This window comes from Bufo gargarizans, chromosome 4, assembly GCF_014858855.1.
Source record: "Bufo gargarizans isolate SCDJY-AF-19 chromosome 4, ASM1485885v1, whole genome shotgun sequence".
In the NCBI taxonomy this organism is placed as follows: domain Eukaryota; kingdom Metazoa; phylum Chordata; class Amphibia; order Anura; family Bufonidae; genus Bufo; species Bufo gargarizans.
The window spans coordinates 136,813,120-136,837,630 of NC_058083.1; the positions used below are offsets into that span (position 1 = coordinate 136,813,120).

General features: G+C 41.0%; 1 protein-coding gene across 1 annotated transcript in view; it reads left to right on the top strand.

Annotated features, from left to right (window-relative positions):
* The window catches only part of SLC9A9 (solute carrier family 9 member A9), an 804,798-nt gene that overhangs the window by 139,890 nt on the left and 640,397 nt on the right, over positions 1 to 24,511 (top strand). Inside the window, exon 5 of the mRNA XM_044291747.1 lies at positions 4,662 to 4,777. Within this exon, the coding sequence (XP_044147682.1) occupies positions 4,662 to 4,777 (116 nt within the window). The remainder of the gene's footprint in view (positions 1 to 4,661; positions 4,778 to 24,511) is intronic.

A 24,511-nucleotide genomic window follows, 5' to 3' on the forward strand; every position in this document is an offset into this window, starting at 1 on the left:
TTATCCACTGGAAGTAAACAGTGAAGGTTCCTATAAAATTACGGCAAGAAGAGAGCTTGAACACAGAAATGATGTTGGAAGATTGTTATAACTTGACATAAGTCACATAATAACCTTTATTCGCTGACAGTAATACCCCTTTGAGACTAGATCCTAAAGGTTCTGCTGGTTGCAAAGAAGGATCAGACAAGATTCTTTAATATGCAAAGGGCTAACTGAACCTACAGAATCAATGTGTTGAATTTCATGGAATAATACACTGAATGATATTATAGGGTGAGTGCACGTTTTTACTAAATTCCAATCAATTGTTACAGTGAATATCATTTACAGCGCAGGCTGTGAATACATTTAGTGTGAAATGCCTTTCAGATAACACCTCCTGAAGCTAGTTTATGGTCATAACCTTGCGGAGGTGAAGCAGATAAATTATTTGTCCAGGTTTTTTTTACAACACATTTTCTTTACACATACATACAGTATTTGCATGTTTCTAGAATGGCCAGAATGGCCAGCAATATAGGTCTACATATGGGAGGAACATGCATAAAAATGTGAAAAGAATCAAGTTAATTGTGTAAAATTATTAAATGGAGGCTTTCTAGCTCAGCTAAATGCAATGATACTTTTCACTTAGTGATCTGTTGCTCCATTCTGGAGATAAAGTACTCTTACTCCATATGCAAATGACAGTTAAGTGCACTGAGGGCGGGTCCAAGACACTCTGTGGACGCTTGATGCTTCCTCTGTCAGCCCCTCCCTCTCCTTCTTGATTGACAAGGCCTGGTTACTGTGTAATTATCTGACCTGGCCCTGTCAATGGAGAAGGAGGGGCTGGCAATGGCATTACAGGACCTGGCCCTGTCAATGAAGAAGGAGGGGCTGGCAATGGCATTACAGGAGGCCGCAATCTGTGACTTTTCCCCACTCGCGCCAGGTCTAAAAAAGGGTGTGTGTAGGGGACAGACCGGCAGGCCCATCTCATTTATCATTTTCTCTGCCTGTTTTAGGAGTAGAAAATGGTCTAAATTTAAGCAAGCTAGGAAGATGGCTGTGGATGCGCCGAAATTATGTAGAGGCCGGCGCCACCAGCGCAAGGGGTTATTAAGACCAGCGTCTAAACTGCTGATCTTAATAAATGACCCCACAATGTTTGTGACTTGTTTTACATCAGAAAACTGTAGTGGGGGCAATAATAAATCCCTCCCCCATGGTTTACATTGACCAGAAGTGCCCAAATTCCAAAAAGTATTTCAGCGTGTTATTACTTGCTGATCCCTGCATTTTCCATAGAACAATAAAGGATCTATCGTTGCAGGAAGATATTTTATCGAACATGCGTGCATCTCATTATGTAAAGCAGGTTTTATGGTTCCTGCAGCAAGTCTTGAACGTGTTTTGATTTCATGCAAGGTGTTTTTTTCATCGGAAATATCTCCTTTCATTTTGGAGCCTCCTTCCCCCCAAAATCCCTCTGATTTTGCAGGGAGGAGAAGCCACAGCCAGGCAAACATTTCACTGGCTTTAGCCACCACATAGTAAATATGGGCAACATGTTGGCTCAGTAGTTGGGGGCACTGTTGCCATGCAGCATTGGGGTACTCTGATTCAAATCTATCAAAATGCAACATCTGAATGACTTAGGTTAATTGGCTTAAAAATAATATCTAAAGACCAGTGGTCGCAATAACACCTATACAAGAGTCATAGACGCCTGTACAGGCAATTTACAAAAAGTCTCATACGTATTTCTACGAATGACACTTTCCTTGGCCTGGAGCGCTGTGTTTGCATAGTCGGTGTGGTGTGTTCAGGGCCTGCCACCCATATCATTAATCCTGGTGCGGGTGGCAGGAACTGAATAGGCATAACAGGCTGCCCTGTGACATCGCTTCTGCCCACCGTGGGAACCCAGCATTGACTGAACCTCTGTAACGGTCAGCAGCTGAGTTAACTCCGATGTTGGTCATTTCACTCCGTAGATATTGCAATCAATAATGCTTGGGCTTAACATGACTGTATGGGTAATAGACTTATAGACTGACTGTCACTGGTACTGTCATAGGCCATAGTGCATTGATGTACATTATAAAAGACATGTCCCCTAGTGGGACTAAAACAATACAATAACTAGTTATTAAACTATTTTTTCCATAAAACACAGTTTTATTTTGTAAAACTGTTAAAAAAACATACATATAACACAGTGCTTGCCACAGCCTGTACAATAAAGACATGTTTTTTAAGCTGCCCTATGAACAATGTTTAAAAAACGCAAAAAATACGGAATAGTTTTTTTTACTCTAGACCCCTGTCCCCCAAAATAATAAATGTAAGTCCAGGCTCTTGAAATGTGGTAACATGACAAGACAAGCTATTATTGTGCAAAAGTAGTAAAAAACATAAAACTGACCCATAAAATAAAAGTAACATGCTTTTTATGTTACACTGTGAACATTGTAAAATTAAAGTGCAATCAACAGTGACTGCTTTTTTCCCATTACCAACGAAAAGAAGATAACAAAAGTTATATATACCCAGAGAAGTTATCACTAAAAAGTACAATTAACCCCTCCAAAAAACAAACTGTCATAGACCCAAAAAATAAAGTTATGGCCAGAAAAAAAAAAAAAAGAACAACCACCGAACGTCTTCTTTTTTTACTCCTTTACTGAAAATACTCCTCAAAAATGCTAAAAGGAACCTTTATACAGAAAAAAAAATATTAGTGCAACCATTTAAATGGGTTGTCTCACTTCAGGAAGTTATATTTATTATGTAGAGAAAGTTAATACAAGGCACTTACTAATGTATTGTGATTGTCCATATTGCTTCCTTTACTGGCTGGACTCATTTTATCATTGCATTATACACTGCTCGTATCCATGGTTAAGACCACACTGTAATCTAGCAGTGGCCGTGCTTGCACACTATAGGACCCTGGGAGTCCGCATAGGCTGGTACTTTTTCCTATAGTATGCAAGCATGACCACCGCTGATTGATTGTAGGGTGGCCGTAACCATGAAATTGAGAAACGTATAATGCAATGATAAAATGAGTTAAGCCGACAAAGGAAGCAGTGTGGATATTAATACATTAGCTTGTATTAATACATTAACTTTGTATTAATACATTGGTTTGTATTAACTATCTCTACATGATAAATGCCACCCATTTGCTGAAGTGAGACAACCCCTTTAAACTTAGTCCCTCAATGTATGACCATATACAATACATCATTGAAAAGTTCGTTTATTTATAGGGAGTCTGTCACCACAATTTGCCCTTATAGACCACTTACATAGCACTATAGAATAACTATAGATCAGTCAAACAGTACCTTTGTCTTTTTGTTTGGATGTTCACCAGGGGCAAAAACTGAGTTTTTTTCATATGTAAATGAGGGCTTGCAAGTGCCCAGGGGCGGCGTTTGGGCTGTAAGTGCCCAGGCTGCTCTTCCTCCTTCTCACATAACCCCTCCCCAGCCTGTTGCTTGGCCCGTCCTGTAAGCCTCTTACGTCATCCAGTGTACTGGCCGATATCTTGCCCGCGCATGCACACTGCATGGAATGATGCTGCTGCCCACAATGGTCATCACAGTGCGCATGCGCGGCTGGATATCGGCCAGTACACTGAATGACGAAAGAGGCTTACAGGGCGGGCCAAGCAACAGGCTGGGGAGGGGTTATGTGAGAAGAAGGAAGAGCAGCCCAAACAGCCCTTACAGCCCAAACGCCGCCCCTGGGCACTTGCGAGCCCCCATTTACATATGAATAAAACTCAGTTTTTGCCCCTGGTGAACATCCAAACAAAAAGACAAAGGTACTGTTTGACTGATCTATAGTTATGCTATAGTGCTATGTAAGTGGTCTAAGGGCAAATTGTGGTGACAGACTCCCTTTAAGTAATTCAATCCAAAAAGTGAAACTCATATATTGTGCTTGTGCACACTTTTTTTCTTCCACTAAACTTTCCATTGATATGCATTTCTTTAGATACAGCCAGCTTCTTTAGCTATGACCTTTTGTGGCTTACTCACGTTGTGGATAGTGTCAGTGACTGTCCTCTGGACAACTGTCAGCAGTCTTCCAGACTGAGGGACCATTTAAAGGCTTAGGAAACCTTTGCTGGGGTTTTCTTTTGATTAGCTGATTAGAGTGTGACACCATTAGTCTACAAGATTGAACTTTTTCAGGATATTCAAATTTTCTGAGATACTGACGTTTGGGTTTTCATTAGCTGTAAGCCATAATCATCAACTTCAACTCAACTTCAAAAGAAATCAAAGATTGAAATAGATCACTCCTTGTGTAATGAATCTATATAATGTATGAGTTTCACTTTTTGAACTGAATCATTGAAATAAATTAACTTTTCGATTTATATTTATTGAGGTGCACCTGTAAGCTATATGACCTTTTGCTTAGCCTCTAACCAGGTTTTCAAAAATCTATTGACCGAAGTGAAAATCTTTCTGTAATACCGTTACTTTCTTGTTGTTGTTTAGTGAATACTGGTTTGGTCCAAAAATGACCCCTTCATTGTGAAATGTCATCTTCTGTAGACACCTAATTTATTATAAGATTTATACTTGTATGTTTTACGCCATTGTTTTCCTCCGACCAGATGAAAGAGTGTGATTTTTCTCTCTCTTGAACAGGTTGATAATGTATGGCTTTGTTAAGGCCATGGTACAGCTGGGACAAATTCAAGCTGGCGATTTTCACTTTACTGACTGTTTGTTTTTTGGCTCGTTGATGTCTGCGACAGATCCAGGTAATTATCGTCTCAGGAATGTGTGATCGTCTCCTGATTGCTAAGCCAAGTGCATGTTCAATATCCCATTGCAAATGAGCTTTTTCTCTCTTGTGGAAATAACTATATTTGTCTAGAAACTTTCAAATGTTGTGAAAAGTAAAAGCTTTTTGTTAAAGAGCTCAGTGCTGAAGGATAATTTGTAAGCGTCTGTAAACATAAGCAGTGGTACAAGACAAAATGTCCAATGCAATTTAGTTCTCAGTGATCCATAGCAGTGTACTGTAATAGTCTGCTGCACAGCAATTTCCTAAGTCTAAATATACGATATCAGTCTTTTCTTAAACGAGAAGCACTGGGTCTTTTATTCATGCCATGCCAGCATTTAAACCCAGCCTAAAAATCCACCTGTAATTGTGAGGTAGGAAATAGATAGAATGAGCTAGCATTCTATTCCAGTGACCATTGCTTCCCCCCAGATTCCACGTAGTTTACATTCTTTTTTTTTTTTTTTGTTATCAAATATAATTTTTATTAAAATAAAGTTTAACATTTGAAGAGAGTACAGTATTTTTGAAAATACAGCGTTTGAAAATAGTACAGTTCTTCTGAAAATACAGCATTTAGAAAGAGTACAATTCTCCATGATATCAATCATGTACTCCAGGTAGAAGTGCTACAATATTTTAACACTAACCCTACGGAGAGACCACCGGTAGTTTACATTCTACAACTTGATTGCCAGTTCACCACCCTACCATGTAGGTTGTGGGATGGTTGTGCTGATAGTCAGATATGAATTGGAAGAGTGATTATTTGACATGCTGGACACCTACAAAGCTAGATACATCTTCAGACTGGGTTTCCACATTCAGGTTTTTATGCAGTTTTTGAAGCCAAAGCCAGGAGTAGATTTAAAAAGAGGAGGACACTTTCCTTTAAAGGGTTTGTCTCACTTCAGCAAATGGCATTTCTCATGTAGACAAAGTTAATATAAGGCACTTACTAATGTGTGGTGATTGTCTATATTGCCTCCTTTTGCTGTTGTGATCATTTTTTTCATCACATTATACACTGCTAGCTTCCAGGGGTTACGACCACCCTGCAATCCAGGAGCGTTGGTCAAGCTTCTATACCATAGAAAAAAGTTTGCACTCTTGCGGTCCTGACCACCTGAGAAGCCGGTGCCTTTTCCTACAGTGTGAAAACACGTCCAAAGCAGGGTGGTCATAAATCCTAGAAACAAGCAGTTTATAATGAGATGGAAAAATGAATCAAGCCAGCAAAGGCGGCAATATGGACAGTCACAATACATTGGTAGCAGAAGTGAGACAACCCCTTTAATGTGTCCTCAGTTAATGATCCATTCATGGCTCCACAAACTCCATAAAAAAAAAACTGCCTTTATAGAGTTGTGGAAATACAGTATATTGTCCATACACCCACCCACAACCATGGTCCCTGAGAGAAGCTCTTGGGAACCAAATCTTAACACAGCTTATTACTGATTTTAATAGGTTCATTTGATTCCTATGAATTTGACCTAAGGGCTCATGCACACGGCCATATATTTCTTCAGTGTGTTATCTGTTTTTTCTTGGACACCAGTGACCCTTTGATTACTATGGGGCCATGTACACATCCACTTTGGTAGAATTGTGCGCCTGAGCCCCAGATCCCAGCACATGTCCTATTCTTGTCCGTATCTGTGGATGAGAATAGCCCTTTCTATTGATGGAAGTGAGAAAAACAAAATTTGTATTTTGCAGATGCTTTTTTTTGTGGACCGAAATACAGACACAGATGTGTGCATGAGGCCTAAAGCTGGGTTTACATGTAATTTTCAAGGCTAGAGGCAGAGTTGTTAAGAGCTCATTTTCATCCCTTTCTTCCCAGAATTCCAGAGGAGCATGTATGACCTATAAGTCTCCTCACGCGATTAAGGCGCTCTCTCCCCAAGAAGAGATAGTACCCCCCAAATCATGACTTAGGCCTCTCACCCAGTTAAGCCAGCACTCTCTGCTCTGCACTGATGAGGAGCAATCACCCCGAAACAGCTGTCTGCAGATGAGGTGCTGGCTTATTTAATATCTGAGTCATATCTCGAGGCCTATTTAAATGGTTGAACATTGAGTTATAGGATATCTGCCTTACATCTGGGGGCATTAAAGGCTAAGCTTGTTAAGAGCTTATTTGCATACTCTGTTCCCAGAATTATATTTTTTTCCCCCCAGAATCTGCATTCTGCGGTGCCTGGGAGTGTCTGACACACGCATACTCGGAAGCTGGGTGGGGCAGAGAGGCTCATACTAAGTTTTGCTATGGTGCCCTGTGAAATCCGTGTAGGCCCTGTCCAGAAGGGTTTCAGCATAAATGTATTTTTTTTTCATCAGAAGCAGAGCAATCCTCCATATATAATGCAAATTGTATAGTGATAACATAATAAAATGTTATGAGTTCCATTTCTAGGTCCCGATTATGTTCTCAGAATGGCATCATATCAATCATAAGAATCAGTTTAATGAAGTGTGATAGCAATTATCGATCAGTCCTGTAAATGATGGATAGCTCCTAATGTATGCTTCATTTTCACAAATGCAAGTTTTTCTGAAACGTGCTGACATTCTCTTGTCTTGTTCCTAAAATTGCCGACATCTGGGTTTTTTATTTTATCTTTGCAGTTAACAAGAAACATCCTGTAAAGTATAATTTACTGTACAGTACATGGCTGCTAATGTAAATCAGTGCTTCGCTCCATGTGAGATTTAAAGGAAATCTGTCACCATTGACTGCCCTATCCAACTATCTTCATTGACACATAGACGTGTCAATGAAAAAAAAATTAATGTCCTCCAAAGGGCTTTTATGACCTTATGGGGGCCACAAACTGTAAAATTAAAAAAAAATGTGTTTTATAAAAAAAAATATCTAAGTTTCAGGTGTAAAAAAGCACCCTTTCCCCTAATCAAGTCATTTAAAAATTTCTAATAGAAAAAATAGACATATTTGGTACTGCTGTGTCCATAATAACCGGCTCTATAAAAATATCACATCATCCACCCTATCAGGTAAACGCTGTAATAAAAAAAAAAATAGAAATTATGCCAAAACAGCCTTTTGTCACCTTACCTCCCAAAAAACATAATATCAAATGATCAAAGTCATATGTACCCCAACATGGTACCAACGAAAACATCACCTGCAAAAATCGAGCCCTCACACAAGACCATTACCTGAAAAAAAAAATGTCTCTAAGGAAACGGCAACACAAAAAGAAAATAAAGTGATTAAAACAAGAAAAAAACTAGATTAGGTAATAATAATGGTATCAATCTGCAGAATAAAGTTATCATATATACCACATGGTTGAACCCCATAAAAAATTAAAACCACTGACAGAATTTAAATTTTTGTCCACGTCACCTCCCAAAAATGAGATAAAAAGTGATCATAAACCCATAAGTACCTCAAAATGGTGCCAATAAAATCGATGGCTTGTCCTGCAAAAAATGAGCCCCCACACAGCCCTACAAAAAGTTATGGCTCTTAAAAACTATTTCAGCAAATTGCATGTTAGAAAATCCAGATGCCTCTCCTTCCCTTCCGAGCCCTGGCGTATCACTATCTGTCTTAAAAGCATCGAGATTCAAATGTAACAAAAAGCTAATTTTTCAATTTTTTTGTACATTTTGGATATTTGTGATAATAAGTGTAAAACATATTGAGGCAAATTTACACTAACATGAAGTACAATGTGTCACGAGATAACATTCTCAGAATGGCTTGGATAAGTAAAAGTATTTCAAAGTTATTAGCATTGGTTATTAGAGTGTGGGAGCTCAGTCACTATACAAGACGAGCCAGGTGAATGCTTTTTGGTGTTTCTGTTTTGTTGTTTAATCCGTTTGAAGAAAACGTAAGGCAGCTCTCACCTGCAGTAGTAAAATCACCAGAGGTGCACGGATGCCGCTCCTGGATGCGGTATATACAGTAAGAAAAAGAAGAAAATCCAGCTCTCTCCGGTGAAAAAATGAAAAACTTTAATCCAGCAAGTTTAAATTCCATACAGGTGTACAAATAGCAGTCAACACGTTTCAGACCTCAGAGAAATATGGGTCCTTCCTCATGACAAACGTGTTTATGAAATGGGAGCTCCCTCTTAAGTAGCACATACTAACCCCAGGCTGATAGGTATCACCTGGGAGGTGGAGACCCAAGGGGGCGTTCCCATGCACATGACACAGAAGAAAACCCTTTTTAATCAAGGGCAAACACCAGCAAAAAGGAAAAAAGGAAAAGAACCTTACATACAGGTAAATTAAATCACGATGGCTACTTTCACACCTGCGTTCGGAGCGGATCCGTCTGGTATCTGCACAGACGGATCCGCACCTATAATTCAAACGCTTAGATCCGTTCAGAACGGATCCGCCCGTGGATAACAGCAGATATTACATCCCTATACACTAATATTCCCCACAATTTGGCCATCATTGCGCTGAGGTGGTTTTTTGAATACTACAGTGACTACACCCAGACTTTGAGGGAATATGCTGTCCACGTGGTGGATTTCCTCCTCAGGCACAATTATTTTTTGTTTGGTGAGAATTTTTATCTTCAGGTGTCGGGGGTGTCGATGGGGGCTAAGTTCTCTCCCTCCATAGCTAATATATTTATGGCGTGGTGGGAGGGACACTTTCTCCTCATCGACACCCTCCCACTCCTGGACCACCTACTCTGGTATGGACGTTACATTGATGACCTGCTGATGGTGTGGTCTGGTGATGTGACGTCCATACCGGAGCTTATGAAATATTTTAATTCCAAGGTGGATGACATACAATTTGTTTTTCATACTCACCGAACTGAGATACAATTTCTGGATCTGTGCCTGAGGGGGGACCCCTCCACCAGTGTAGTTAATACACTAACTCACCGCAAACAACTAGCAGGTAATACCATACTTCTGGCCAAGTCATGCCATCCCTCCCATACTATCCATAGCATTCCTAGGGGGGAACTTATACGTGCCCGTCGTAACTGTTCCGATCAGAGAGCTTTTGAGATAGAAGCCTCTAATATTACTAATAGACTGTTACGCAGGGACTATTTACAGCAGGATATACAACATGCTAAAAAAAATGGTTTCACAAATCAACAGACAGTCATTGATTTTTCCGGAACAGTCCCAGGCACGCAGACCACTAGTGAACTCCACTCACTGTCAGCAAGCAACTTATTTCGTTACACAATACAGCCAAGAGTTCTCTGCCATATGTAAAATTATGAAGAAATATCTGAATGTACTCAATTTTGATAACGAATGGTCTGATATTGTGTCCAACGGAATTAAATGTGTAGCCAGGAAAGCACCCACCCTGGGTAATATCATTAGTCCCAGCTTTTTTTCAGTGTCCAAAAAACCACAAGCCATCTGGTTACAGCATAAAGGGAATTTTAAGTGTGGTCACAAAAAATGCATCTGTTGCCAACACATGACCACTGAGAAAACGTTTAAGTCCATGAACAACGAAAGGGTATATAATATTCAGTCCTATATTAATTGTAACACCAAGCATGTGGTGTATCTTATTACATGTACACTGTGTTCCTTGTTGTATGTGGGCTGCACCACCACTCCTTTAAAAAATCGGATCCGCAGACACATTTCCGATGTGCCTCATTATAAGGACCGGAATGTCTCTGCGGTCAGCCTGCATTTTGCAGTGGTACATGCTGGTGATGTATCCCACCTACAGGTTAAGGGCATAGAAAGAGTTTTTTTGCCGCCTAGGGGGGGAGATCACAGGAGGAAACTCCTTAACAGGGAGGCCTTCTGGATCTTCCAGTTAGAATCTCGCCAGCCCTGTGGGTTGAATAGACGCCATGATCTCATTTTACAGTACTAATGTGGGATCGTGCCGTCTTTTTTCTTACACACATTCTTTGCCATTAGTATTTTTGCTCTCTTTGTATTTGTATTTTTATATATTATCACTGTTTTAGGCTGCTTTCACACTGGCGTTCGGGGCTCCGCTTGTGAGTTCCGTTTAAAGGCTCTCGCAAGCGGCCCCGAACGGCTCCGTACTGCCCTGATGCATTCTGAGTGGATGCGGATCCGCTCAGGGTGCATCGTTATGGCTCCGTCTGTCCTCCGCTCCGCTCAGCGGGCGGACACCTGAGCGCTGCTTGTAGCGTTCGGGTGTCCGCCTGGCTGTGCGGAGGCAGGCGGATCCGTCCGGACTTGCAGTGGAGGTCGGTGGGGACGGATCCGTTTGAATTTGATACTATATGGCTCAGTTTTCGGACGGATCCGTCCCCCATTGACTTTCGGTGTGGGGTCGGGACGGATCCGTTTGCGTTGCCGGGGAGAAGGGAGAAAAAAGAGAAAACATATTTTTTTATTTTTTATTTTTGTTCATGGTGATGCGGGCGGATCCGTTCTGAACGGATCTAAGCGTTTGAATTATAGGTGCGGATCCGTCTGTGCAGATACCAGACGGATCCGCTCCGAACGCAAGTGTGAAAGTAGCCATCGTGATTTAATTTACCTGTATGTAAGGTTCTTTTCCTTTTTTTTTTTTTTTCCTTTTTGCTGGTGTTTGCCCTTGATTAAAAAGGGTTTTCTTCTGTGTCATGTGCATGGGAACGCCCCCTTGGGTCTCCACCTCCCAGGTGATACCTATCAGCCTGGGGTTAGTATGTGCTACTTAAGAGGGAGCTCCCATTTCATAAACACGTTTGTCATGAGGAAGGACCCATATTTCTCTGAGGTCTGAAACGCGTTGACTGCTATTTGTACACCTGTATGGATTTTAAACTTGCTGGATTAAAGTTTTTTTCATTTTTTCACCGGAGAGAGCTGGATTTTCTTCTTTTTCTTACTTTAATCCGTTTGGAACTGAAATAAATCCCTACGTTACGTTATCGGGACTGTTGCATCTGTGTCACCGCCACACTGCCCTACCACGCTTCAGACTGAGTCTCCCACACTTTCAGTAGTGGAGTGGGAGTGGTGAGTCCCACTACCACCTATTCACCACTCCAATAAAGCCGGCCCAGATTTTACCATTTACCAACAGTTCAGCAACTAGACTCCTGAACCAAACAACATTATCAGCTTTTAATATCTCGCCCAGCGAAATATACACTCCCTCCAATACAATTCCTGCTGTCTGCCTACACCATATAAAGTGACACATGTCAGATTCGCAAAATAAGGCTTGGTCATTAAGCGTTTAGAAAACGTTATCATTAGGGTTCATTCTTATGGCTGTATGAATGAGTCCACATCCGTTCCGCAATTTCGCGGAATGGGTGCTGACCCATTAATTTCAATAGGGCCGCAAAAGATGCGGACAGCACACTGTGGGCACTATTTTTGTCCGCAATTGTGGACAAGAATAGGCATTTCTTTTATAGTTGCGGCCATGTGCGGTCCGCAAATTGCGGAATGCACACGGCCAATATCTGTGTTATGTGGATCTTCAAAACACTACTCTTTTTCAGATCAACAGAAGAAAAACTGAGTTTTTATCAGGTGAACCACAGCTATGTGGCTATGCAGACAGTTGGACAGGGGTTTGAGTCATTTTTGGGTGGAGTCGGAAGTTGTAAAAATGTGGCGGCTCCTGCTCCAGCTTCAAAACAAAACTAAAATGATGATATAATTTATATATTTTTTGTCCCAAAATTGTTTTCCAATAATGCTCTATGGAAATAGCCTGAATATTTACATGATAATGATGATAAAATGCCTGATGTTATTATTGTACTGCAGTAAATGTGTCATGGCTAATTACTATACATGCTCCATTCAAGATGAAGTTGGAGCTGGACTCGTAGTCAGAGTTGGAAGTTTTATTTACCAACTCTACAGCCCTGGTCTTGGACCTTATCAGCACAGAGCAGAGAACTGATTTTCGAGAGATGTATGGCTATGGCCTTTTTAGGATACAGATTTACTTGTAATCATTAATTAGATGTAATTTGTTTTTACAGTATTTCTCTGGAAGTTTCATTAAAATTCCTGAGACTATCCTTTTATGCAGCTACCAATTAGAACAGGCAGGTCTGCAGTATAAGCTGTGAGTCTGCAACCTGCGTTTAGGATTCGAGTCACTCATGAAGGTCCATCTTACTTGGTGGTACCAGTGCAACTTTTGTTTAACCTCCTAACAGTCACGGTAAAATTGGAAAAACCCTCCCAAAAATTTCACTTTTTTTATTGTAGATTTTTAATGTTTGTCTGCAGTAAATCTTGTTGGCGCGTAACTCTGGGGACGCTACTGCATTTTTAACCCCTTAGTGACATCATTCATTTTCGCCTTAAGGACCAATAATATTTTCCCCCTTTGTGTTCTAGCAGACATAACTTTTGACGTTTTTCTTCAAAAAAAATTTTTATTTAGCGGAATTAGTTGTAGGTTTATAGGAGCCATTTTGGATTATATAGTGTATTAAATAACTTTTATTATTTTATTTTTACGGGAAAGATAAAAACAGCAATTTTTACATTATTCTGTGGGATTTTTTTATGGTGTTCACTCTGTGGTAAAAATAACGTAATATTATTATGTGGGTCAGTACATTGATGATGATCCCACATTTCTATATATTTTTTACAGTTTTTTTTTCTCTCCTCCTGCAGCCTGTCAGCTCTGCTGCTGCTCCCTCATTCTCCTCCAGACTGAAGAGGGGGGGGGGGGGGCTGCTTTAACTGCTCATATCTCTGGTTTGGTACCAGCTACAGATATGTGTTTGAAAGCTGGCATTCCAGGGTTTCAGCCGATACCAGAATGACAGAAATACATTCAGTACAAGGGAAGATAGCACTGATAGAAATCGGGATGCAGTGAATGCAGCTGAAAGTGAAAGTAAAAGCAGATTTTGCCCGTGATTATTCCCGACTCGATTTCTAACAGTGATTTCTCCTCTGTTGCTTGGCTAATGCTGTCATTTTGGTCTTGTATGAAAGCCTGGAATGTCAGCTTTCCAACAAGACCAGTTGCATGTAGCCATTCAGGAGATAGCAGCATCTAAAGCAGCCCTCCCCCTCACACTGCCAGAGCTGGACTCGGGGAAAACAGTTAGGGGGTTAATATTGTATGTTCTTATCAGTGGTGTGATAGGCGAGTGGTGATATGGTTCTCAAGTTTCAGGTGTATACCTTTAGAGGCATTTTTGGATGACCAATCTCTTTTTTAAAAATGTTCAGCTGTTTCTGAGATACAAGAGTTATTTGCAAGCTTTTAATGTGTTTTCTTTGAATCGTCAGATGACAGCTCATGTAGGGCAGGAGATCAGAGATAACTACACATGAGCTGTCAGATGATGAGATTCAAAGTAAACACAAAGTGACAGCTTGCAAACAGACTGATTTTTAACTCTTGTAAATCGAACACAACTGAACATTTTTAAATAAAGAGCAATTTTTAAAAAATGACTTGTAGCCCAAAATGAGTAAAATGTTGTTATAATAAAATGCCCCCGAAGGTGCGCACAGCCTTTTAAGGTCTTCTCATAGGTGACCAGGATCCACTGTATAAAAGCCATGGACTAACTACATCGAAAGCCCAGTTGCAGACGTGCCCTAGTAATGGTGACAGTGAGGTGTTTGTCCCTTAACCTTGTAGAACCTTCTATCTTGATAGTTTTCGGCATGTAAGGACCATTGACCCTGACAATAGCCTGCATGTCTTATCTTGTGTTTAGCAGATTTTCACCATGCCTCTACAAGATAAAATGCAAGTTTCCTCAAGTATGTATAGCAGTACCCTCACTTAGTTCTTTCCGTTTATACAAGAACATTAATAACAGAAGATCCTTTTCTAGACTGAGATTATTCATTATTGTATCTTCAGTACAGATGAGTGTTATTCCTTGAGAATTGCAGACATCTACAGATACCTGCTTGATTAATCATTTTAAGTGCTTGCCAATAGGAACGAAGTAGCATCTTCAAGGGAAAAGTGTGTGCATGCTCTTATTGTGTAATAATATATATGCCAATAATCTTGATATTTTATTAAATATTAGTGCTAGGTCTTCAGAACTGAAACATACATCCAATATGTTGGGCTTAGTCTTGTGTGTAAAGTGAAAATGTATTTATGTATACATTTGACCCATGGCATTAGGGAATATTTGGTGACTGTTAGAAGACAAATATGTCAAATTAGCTGACTCGCCTAAAAGAATACCACATTGGTTGACATATATGAGCAGTAGTAAGATGCAAATCACTTTAAAATCAAATCCAAAATAAAGCAGAACTGATACAGTCCTCCTGTAGCACAGAGACCCCAGTGAATAGGACAATCACCTCCATGAAGCTTTTGATTTTGGAAAGAAGACTCAGAACTCAAATATGTATTATAAACGCAAACCAGAGACTAATCTGCAGACAGCACTGTTTCAGGGATTTTGTCCATCATCAGTACATTGCAGAGAACTGGCTGGCTGAAAGGGGTTGTGCAAGATTGGGGAAGGGGGGTGGGTTTAACAAACCTCCCCACTGGACCTTTAAATCAAAGATTACTTACCTGCTTCCCAGCACTGGCTCTCCGCTCCTTCTCCTCCAAAAAAGCTGAGTCTAAAAAGGCCTTCAATAAATAATGGTCTTTATTAATTGTATGTATAAAACATCATCAAAATAGAGACAAAAATACATCACTAACATGCGGTATACACCTGAGGGAGACTCACATGAATACAATTATCATAGAGGGAGGGGATAAAGTACAAGGAATGATAAACATCCCAAATCCATAAAGAAAAAAGTGACCAGTGCAAAAAATAAATGCTAGTGCATTACAATACATGGAATAATCTGCAAAAAACACCCCTCATAAAAAATGTAACATAAGTCAATCACATACCCCCAGATGAAGGTGTTTCTGAAACGTGCGTCGGGGTGTGCCGTTATCCTGAGGTGACTCTTCCATCAATATGTATGTGATTGACTTATGTTACATTTTTTATGAGGGGTGTTTTTTGCAGATTATTCCATGTATTGTAATGCACTAGCATTTATTTTTTGCACTGGTCACTTTTTTCTTTATGGATTTGGGATGTGTCTCATTCCTTGTACTTCATCCCCTCCCTCTATGATAATTGTATTCATGTGAGTCTCCCTTAGGTGTATACCGCATGTTAGTGATGTATTTTTGTCTCTATTTTGATGAGGTTTATACATACAATTAATAAAGACCATTATTTATTGAAGGCCTGTTTAGACTCAGCTTTTTTTGTTTAGGTGCATCTGTTTCATATTGAGTGGGCTTTTTGTGAGGGGTGGTTATGTGGCCCATTATTGGTTTCGGGCCTTTACTTACCTGTGTTTATTAATCCTTCTCCTCCAAGCCTGCGATGTACCGCTGGGCTCCCTCGATGTCAATATCTGGATTGACATTGCCACAGCCAATCGCTTGCCACAGCGAAGACAGAATTCCCTGGCTGGACAATTTGTCATGACGTAAGGAGAGCCGGTCACCCCTAGTGATTGGCTGCGGCAATGTCAAACTAGATGTTGACATCGAGGAAGCCCAGATGAGCACTTTAGGCCTGGAGGAGAAGGAGTGGAGAGCCAGTGCCGGAAAGCAGGTAAGACATCTTTCCTCTACAGGTCCGTCCAACTGGGAGGGTTTGCCAAACCCCCTATTCTTACACAACCCCTTTAATGTGTTTCGTTAGCCTGCCAACACCATGCTCTGTACTGGAGACGGATAATAACCCTAAAGAGTTCTGTCCACAGAGGAGTCTCTGGTTTGCCTGGTAAGGGAAAAGGTGTATATTTTTTTTCCATGAAGCACTGTCTGAAAATAAGTCCCTGTACACTGCTAAGTCTCTTCAGTTTAAGTCTGACCCTCAAGAAATAAGATTATTTGCCCATCGCTGCTATCTTTTACTACCTCTCACTATAGAGCTATACTGTACTGTTGGGCAGTCTTAGGGTAATCACCTTATAAACACCCTCTAGCAGCGAGACAATGTTTTTCCTGCCAGTCTTTCTCTCTGCCTCTATGTAATGCAATGTGACATTTTAATGCATGCCACTAGCACTTCTGGGTTTTTCAGACAGGTGAGAGTTTCTGTCACTTGTCCATTGCTCATACTTAAATAGACGCTGCCTAGCTAAGAAAGTGCTTGCAAAAATCATTCATTGAAGGGTTAGCATAAGCCTATGTTCACATGGCTAAAAACACTATGTATTCCACCTTTAAAAATGGCTGTTTACACAGAATAATAAACAGCAAAACTGCAACCAGAAGTTTCCCATTGATTTCAAAAGGAAAAATGTGACCATGTGCATATACACAAATACGCTTGAGAAGTAGTTTGTTGCTTCTTTCAAGTGTGCTTTAGCTGCATTTCCCATTGAAGTCATTGGGGAATGGCTAAAATAACTTGCAGTATTTGGCATGTTTTAGTGGTTCAACAACGCCAAGAATGCACTGCTTTCAGAGTCGGATCACTGACTCAGGCCACTATTTCTTGTCACACATATTTTACCAATGTGAGTATAACCTAAGGATAATTTTACTCTAAACCCCGTCCAAAAAATTGCTTTGGTCCAGCTATTCTTGTGGTAAGATTGTGGAGAGATTCTGCCACATACTTTGATCAGTGATATATATGGGGATGTTTCCTGCAGTCCTTTGTATCTATCCATCTCCTCACTATCTCAAGCTCCTTATCATTCTCGCTGTATTTTTTCTTGTGTGTTTATTTTTTCCAGATGTCACACATTCATATATTTTGCCTCAGGCCATTGGCACTTTACATCATATTGCATATTGTATGGTTTTGTTATACATTTGTATGTATTTATTAGTATTTGTGGGTGATGTCATGTATAAATATGAGATTTTAGATGGGAAAATTATTTTCAATGGATCTCTGATGTGTGCATGTTTTTTATTTATTTTTAGTTCATACATAATCAATAAAATGTTTTGATTATACTTAATTTTTCTTGAGTGTGCACAGTTTATGAAGTCTTCTTTGTTGTTCCATACTGCCGCGTGTCCGTCTGGTTGAGGTGCGGTTGGCAATGACAGACTCTCAGATTTCAGGGGTTAAAAGTCCAAACAACTTTTATTGTCCATCCAAATGAAACTGGACTTCAAAGTTCATTATTCACTTTTAAGCATCCATATAAGTGACAAACAAAAATAAATCACCTTGCCCATTTGGGCGCTAACTATACATTAGATTACCTCACCTAGTTGTTCCAAATCCAACACAGGGGAATCAGGCTTTGCACAACCACCACAGGTCATGCAGCTTCCAGGCACTGACCCTGAATGAGGCTCTCAGCCCTGTCTTTATCCCCACATTAATGAGCCCAGCGGTTACACCTGGGTTCATCTTAGGCTAGTAGAACATTTTACCCACCATTCCATAAAAATGAGGATTCTGGGTAAGATATACACCCACTCCAGGACTTTACCAGTCACCATGTTACAATACATAGCTTATACTGTCCTCATACACATTAGCACGGTGTGTAATCTGACATGTAGCTAAACCCCTTGTCTTGATAAAAAAAAGGCTGTGAAGCTGTAACCTTCTCTTTAAAAAAAAAAAATATATTTATTTGAGACACGGTACATCGTACACAAAAACGTACAACCATCATTAAAACATATACAAACATGTCCTGCACATAGAAGAACAATAGAAACCTTCCATGACCAAAGCATTTTTGTCTGAATGTTACACATATATCTCAATCCAGCGAGGGCCTTCCACGGGTTATGTACCTTTAAGCCTAATAATGGTTTTATGTTAGTGTCGTTGTTTTAGCCTACCTAACATGCCTTTCAATTGCTCAGTCAAATAACATTGGGTAAGAGTAAAGGGTCTCATTATTGTATCAATTTCCGAGCTAGAGAGGATTTGCACTATTAAGCTGCGCCATTTTTTAAAGAACTTTCCTACACTTCCCTCCTTACACCTTTCTGCTTCTCTATGTTCCAGTGACAATAAACCTTTCTGTTTTTGCAAGATTGACCCTCTTGAGGGAATCGTGGGCTGCAGCCAATTTTGCAAGAGACATCTCTTAGTCACCAAGCAAATGGCATGAAATAGGACTGGTAGCCTTTGTTCGGTTTGGCCCCCACTGCCCGTTTCCTTCTAGTAATGGAAGAGATAGATCATAGGTCTTAGGGGAATATTGAGGTTCCAGATAACTTTGATTATTTGTGCTACTTGACCCCATAGAAAATAGGTCTGCAGGAGGGCCCAAAGACTGATGCAGATCTGTGTGTGGTGTGAGACATTTTGGGCAACTTGTTAGTCTACTTGGTCTGATGGGGGCTGGCGGCAAATTGAAAGCATAGATAGCATTATGCATTATCCTAAAATGTGTGTCTCTCCAGGTTTCATTTAGTTTAGATTTTCTCAGTGCTCACCAGCCTTTCACAATCTTGTCCCCCACCTCTTGATCTTCCAAAATCTGGGCCCATGGTCTAAATGACAATGGGGGCAGCCCATCCCCTAAGGATTCTGACTTGGGAGTAGAGAAAGGATATGGATTGGGGGCTTGTCCCTCTCAGTAAGATCTTGTCAAAGCCATTTCAATTGGGTTTCTCGAGAGATCAGACAATCTGTCAGTGAGAAATTTCCTGACCTGGGCAAACATGATGCCTTGGAAGGGGTTTAGTTTGTATTTGTCTCTGACCTCCTGATATGTCAACCACCTATGCTCTAAATCATGCATCATATGTTGGGCTGTGAGGATTTTCTTTGGTCTCCATTCTTTAAAGAGATCACTACTCCTACCTTGCTCAAATTCTGGGTGGCCCCATCAAGGTAGGTATTTCGATATCTTTTGACATAAACGGAAATCTTTTCTAAGAGCTCTCCATGCTGCTCAGGTATGTCTGAAAAGGGCTGAATTCCTGAGAGACATAAGCATATCTTTCAGTTCCATGTGGAGCAGGGTGCATGGGTCCCAAGGGCAGCAGAGGTTTTTCTCTGGTACATGGTCTAAGTGAAAACTCGTGTGCCACCCAGTCTAGAATATGTCTGAGTAGGCACCACAGGTTATATAATCGTATATTCGGCATATTCATTACCCCCTTTATTTTGAGGGCCATGAGTTTTTTTTTTATACCTAATCGAGGGTGTCTATCTCGCCACAGAAAATGTGTAATTTCACTGTGCAACTTGGCTGTATCCATATGTTTAATCAATAAGGGCAAAGTCTGAAGGGGGTATAAAAGTCTTGAGAAGCTCATCATTTTAATTAAATGTATCCTTCCCAAGAGTAATAGAGGTAGGTTGTGCCATTTACGTAGTTCTTGAACTATCTTATGGATTAGGGGAGTATAATTGAGCTTGTACAGAGAATCCGCCATGCTTCCCACTTTAATCCCCAGATAGGTTATACTGTCTTTCACTATCGGTATTCCACATAGAGACTCCTGGTTGGCCATGACGTTCCCTTACTGTAACTGTAGGAGTACGCACTTGGCTGTGTTAACTCTGATGCCTGAGAACTTTCCAAAATCATTGATTCTTTTTAGCACACCTAGCAGCTCCTCCCAGGGTTGTTCCTTGAACAGCAGAATGTCATCTGCGAAAAAGGCTACTTTCAGCTCAACATTCCCTACCTTAATGCTCTCAAATTCTACCCGGGTATTCAAATAGGGGGCCAAGGGTTCCACTGCCAAGTTGAACAAAAGAGGAAACAGTGGCAACCCTGCCTGGTGCCTCGATGCAGAACAAAAGGGTCAGACAAGAAGCCCTGGGTGCCTATTCTAGCTTGTGGGTTGGAATAAAGCTGTTTTAGATACATCCAAAAGGAACCCATCATCCCCAGTTTCTTAGCACCCACCCTAGCCACTCCCAATGAATGTTATCAAATGCTTTTTCAGCATCCAGTGTGACCAGGGCAGGAGCCGAAACCCCCCTCCTCTCCGACCTACTGCATCAAGCGCCGCCAGGACTCTGTGGATGTTTGTGACTGCCGATCTCCCCTTTACAAAGCCGACCTGTACTGGGCTGATCAAGCTCGGTAGAATTTGAGCTAGCCTATTGGCCATAAGTTTAGAGTAAATTTTCAGGTCTTGGTTGATAAAGGAGATCGGACGGTAAGAGGCCGGGTTTTTGGAAGATTTGCTCTCTTTTGGCAGCAATCTAATGTGGGCCATATTCACCTGTGGTGATAACACCCATTTGCATTACCCACACATGACAGGGTAGGTGAGACCTGCACTTTCAATATTTTGCAAAAATCTCCAGAGTATCCATCAGGTCCTGGGGCCTTATGACCTGGTAGCTGGGTAATTGTAGTTTGTATCTCTTCTGCCGTGATGGGCGCATTGAGATAGCTTAGTTGTTCAGGGGTCAAAACGGGAAGATCCTATTCCTCAAGAAAATGTATTTCTCCCCCTCCACTGCCCTCAGGCTTGCAATACAGGTTTGAATAATAGTCCCTAAAGATCTTCAGGATTTCCGAGGGGTTTGACTCAAGGGCACCTCCAGGTCTGCGCAGCTGATACAAGGGATGTGGTGGGAAACATCCCCTAGCTAAGCTGGCCATCAATCTCCCTGCCTTGTTCCTATATTTATGGAGTTCTAATTCCCATTGGGATTTATAGAAACCTTCCCTCCTATCTGCCCAGGTTTCAAAATCTCGTCTTGCCTTAATCCAGGCTTGTTTATCCTGCAGCTTTTGGGTTTGTATGAACTCTCTATATGCCTTTTGAACCGCCCAGCTAGCTTTAATATATTGGGTTTTGGTTGCCTTTTTAAGCCCTGCTACATGTATAATATAATAAGGTGGCCCCTTATCACTGCCTTACCCACCTCCCAAAACAGTGTGGGATTGGAGACATGTTCTTGATTTAAAGTATTATACTCTAGCCACCAACCCTGCACCAAACGACAAAGGATTTGTCTTTCGCTAGGGAAGATGGGAACTGCCATACAAACTCTGCTCCCCTCTAGACCATGTCCGCCAGAGTCAGGATAACTGGTGAATGATCTGAGATCACCCGATCTCCAATGAATACCTCCTGCACCCTAGACATCAGTTGGGGATCTGTGAACCAGTAATCGTTTCTAGACCATGAGTCTTGTGCGTGGGAGTAATGGGTATATTCCCGAGATCCTTCACACATCCAGCAAGGATGTGTCCTCTAGAAAGGCAGCCAGAACCCCGCCACCCGCTTTTGTAGTGGCCTTAGGGTCACCTGCCAGTTTGCGATCTTCATTTGGAATTGCTACTGCATTAAGTTCACCCCCCACTATCTTGTCCCGTATTTGATCTTGCAGAAGCCTGTCTCTCAAGGATTCAAAAAAATGGCTTCTGAGCCACATTCGGGCGTATACATTATAGAGACTGAGTTCTCCACTCGGATGGGTTATCTTTAAAACTAGCACTCTTCCTATATCATCTGTGGACTGAGCCTGCACTTTATGGACTAGGTTTTTGTTTTAGTGTAAGCACCCCTGCTTTACCTTGAACTGCTGGAGATCCATAAACCTCCCCCACCCAAAGCTTAGCCATTCTTTGGAAGTCAGACTCTATTAGGTGCGTTTCCAGCAGAAGGGCGATTTCTGCTCCTAGGCGCAGCACCATCATACGCTTCTGCGGGGAGTGCAGACCTTTGACGTTCCAGGTGATTATTTTAACAATTATGTAGTATAAGAGAGCATCTCACCTTCGCTGTGCAGACTCATGTAGGCATGGAAGTAATCAGCAGGATCAAAACAATAATAACGCCAACAGAAAAAAAAAAATAAGTAACATTGTGAACCAAGCAGTAGTCCCACTGTTGATAAACAAAAATACCAACAAAGAAATATAGAAAAATAAAAATAGTAAAAGAAAACAAAAGTCCAAAATAATAAAGGGCAGAGTTAAAAAAAGCACTGCAAAGAATATTAAATAATAAAAGTAAATAAATAGTTCACCACTACGTTTCACGTCTTCTTGCGGTGTCACAGACCTCCGTATGAAGTGGGTTCAATTCACATCAAACAGCAATTATTTCAAAAAGAAATCACGCTGCCTCACATAGGCTGTGACTTGACCCATATGAGTGATGATGGGGATATGGCAGTTCTTTTCAATGCAACCGAACACCTGAGTTCCACCAGAAGATAGTTCTCACCATAGAACGACCCTTCTGTGGATATTAGAGGTTGGAGCACATAGTGAAGTTCCACCAATTTACCATATAACAATAGGTTTTTATTATACTCACAAAAGTATAAAATCAACCAGCATTTGTGCAAACATAAAATCGTCCGTTCTCACAGAGCCGCCTGACCCAGGTTTCGCTAGGATAGCTTCATCAGGAGCTATCCTAGCGAAACCTGGTATGGACGGCTCTGTGAACACGGGCGATTTTATGTTTGCACAAATGCCTGTTGATTTTATACTTTTGTAGGTATAATAGAAACCTATTGTTATATGGTAAATGGGTGGAACTTCACTATGTGCTCCAACCTCTAATATCCACAGAAGGGTTGTTCTGTGGTGAGAACTATCCTCTGGTGGAACTCGTGTTGAAAAGAACTGCCATATCCCCATCATCACTCAGAAGTCACAGCCTATGTAAGGCAGCGCGACTCCTTTTCGAAATAATGGTAGTCCCACTGTAAAGAGAAGAAAAGTCGTAGACTTCCTTTTTTCTCCGTTCCCTCTAATCTGGACATGTTGGGGAAGAAAAATACATAATGTGACAGTACCTTCATAGCTCGATGCCACATTAGGGCGTATCTGTGGATCCAAGCAAGAAGTCCCTCAGCGCCGATGTAGCCTTTGCTCTTTGGTTGCTGGTGTTTAGCGGTCCATCCCCCGGTTTGTTTGACCCGGTGATGATCCAGGTGAGTTGTGCAACGTGGTTCTTGGTCTGATTTTGTTTACTGCCTCGCTGCCGTCTCGATCTAATAAACATGGACCCTGAGCAAAAAGGCTTCAACCTCCGAGGCGGATTCAAAAGTCTTGAACGATCCATCTGCACATTTGACATGCAGCAATGCAGGGTACACTAGTTGAAATCGGATATTGCATTGAAATAAAGAAGTACAAACCCCGCTGAAAGCTCTTCTCTTTTTTGTTACTACTGCAAGCGTTGAACAAGATGATTTTATGACCTTGGTAAGTCAGCAGTTCTTTGCGAGCCTGATAGGCTCATATGATGTCCTCTTTGTCTGTAAAATCTAGGTACTTCATTATGACCTGCCTCGCTCTCTGGGGGACGCCTCCATGTTCTCTCTAGATCCATCTGCAGCATTTAAGCAAGGTCTCAGTCTATGCGTTCCACTTTTCGTGGTATTGATAAGCCAAGTGCTTTAGGTACAGTTGCAAGAAAAAATATGTGAACCCTTTGGAATGATATGGATTTCTGCACAAATTGGTCATAAAATGTGATCTGATCTTCATCTAAGTCACAACAATAGACAATCACAGTCTGCTTAAACTAATAACACAGAAAGAATTCAATGTTACCATGTTTTTATTGAACACACCATGTCAACATTCACAGTGCAGGTGGAAAAAGTATGTGAACCCTTGGATTTAATAACTGGTTGAACCTCCTTTGGCAGCAATAACTTCAACCAAACGTTTCCTGAAGTTGCAGATCAGACGTGCACAATGGTCAGGAGTAATTCTTGACCATTCCTCTTTACAGAACTGTTTCAGTTCAGCAATATTCTTGGGATGTCTGGTGTGAATCGCTTTCTTGAGGTCATCCCACAGCATCTTAATCGGGTTGAGTTCAGGAATCTGAC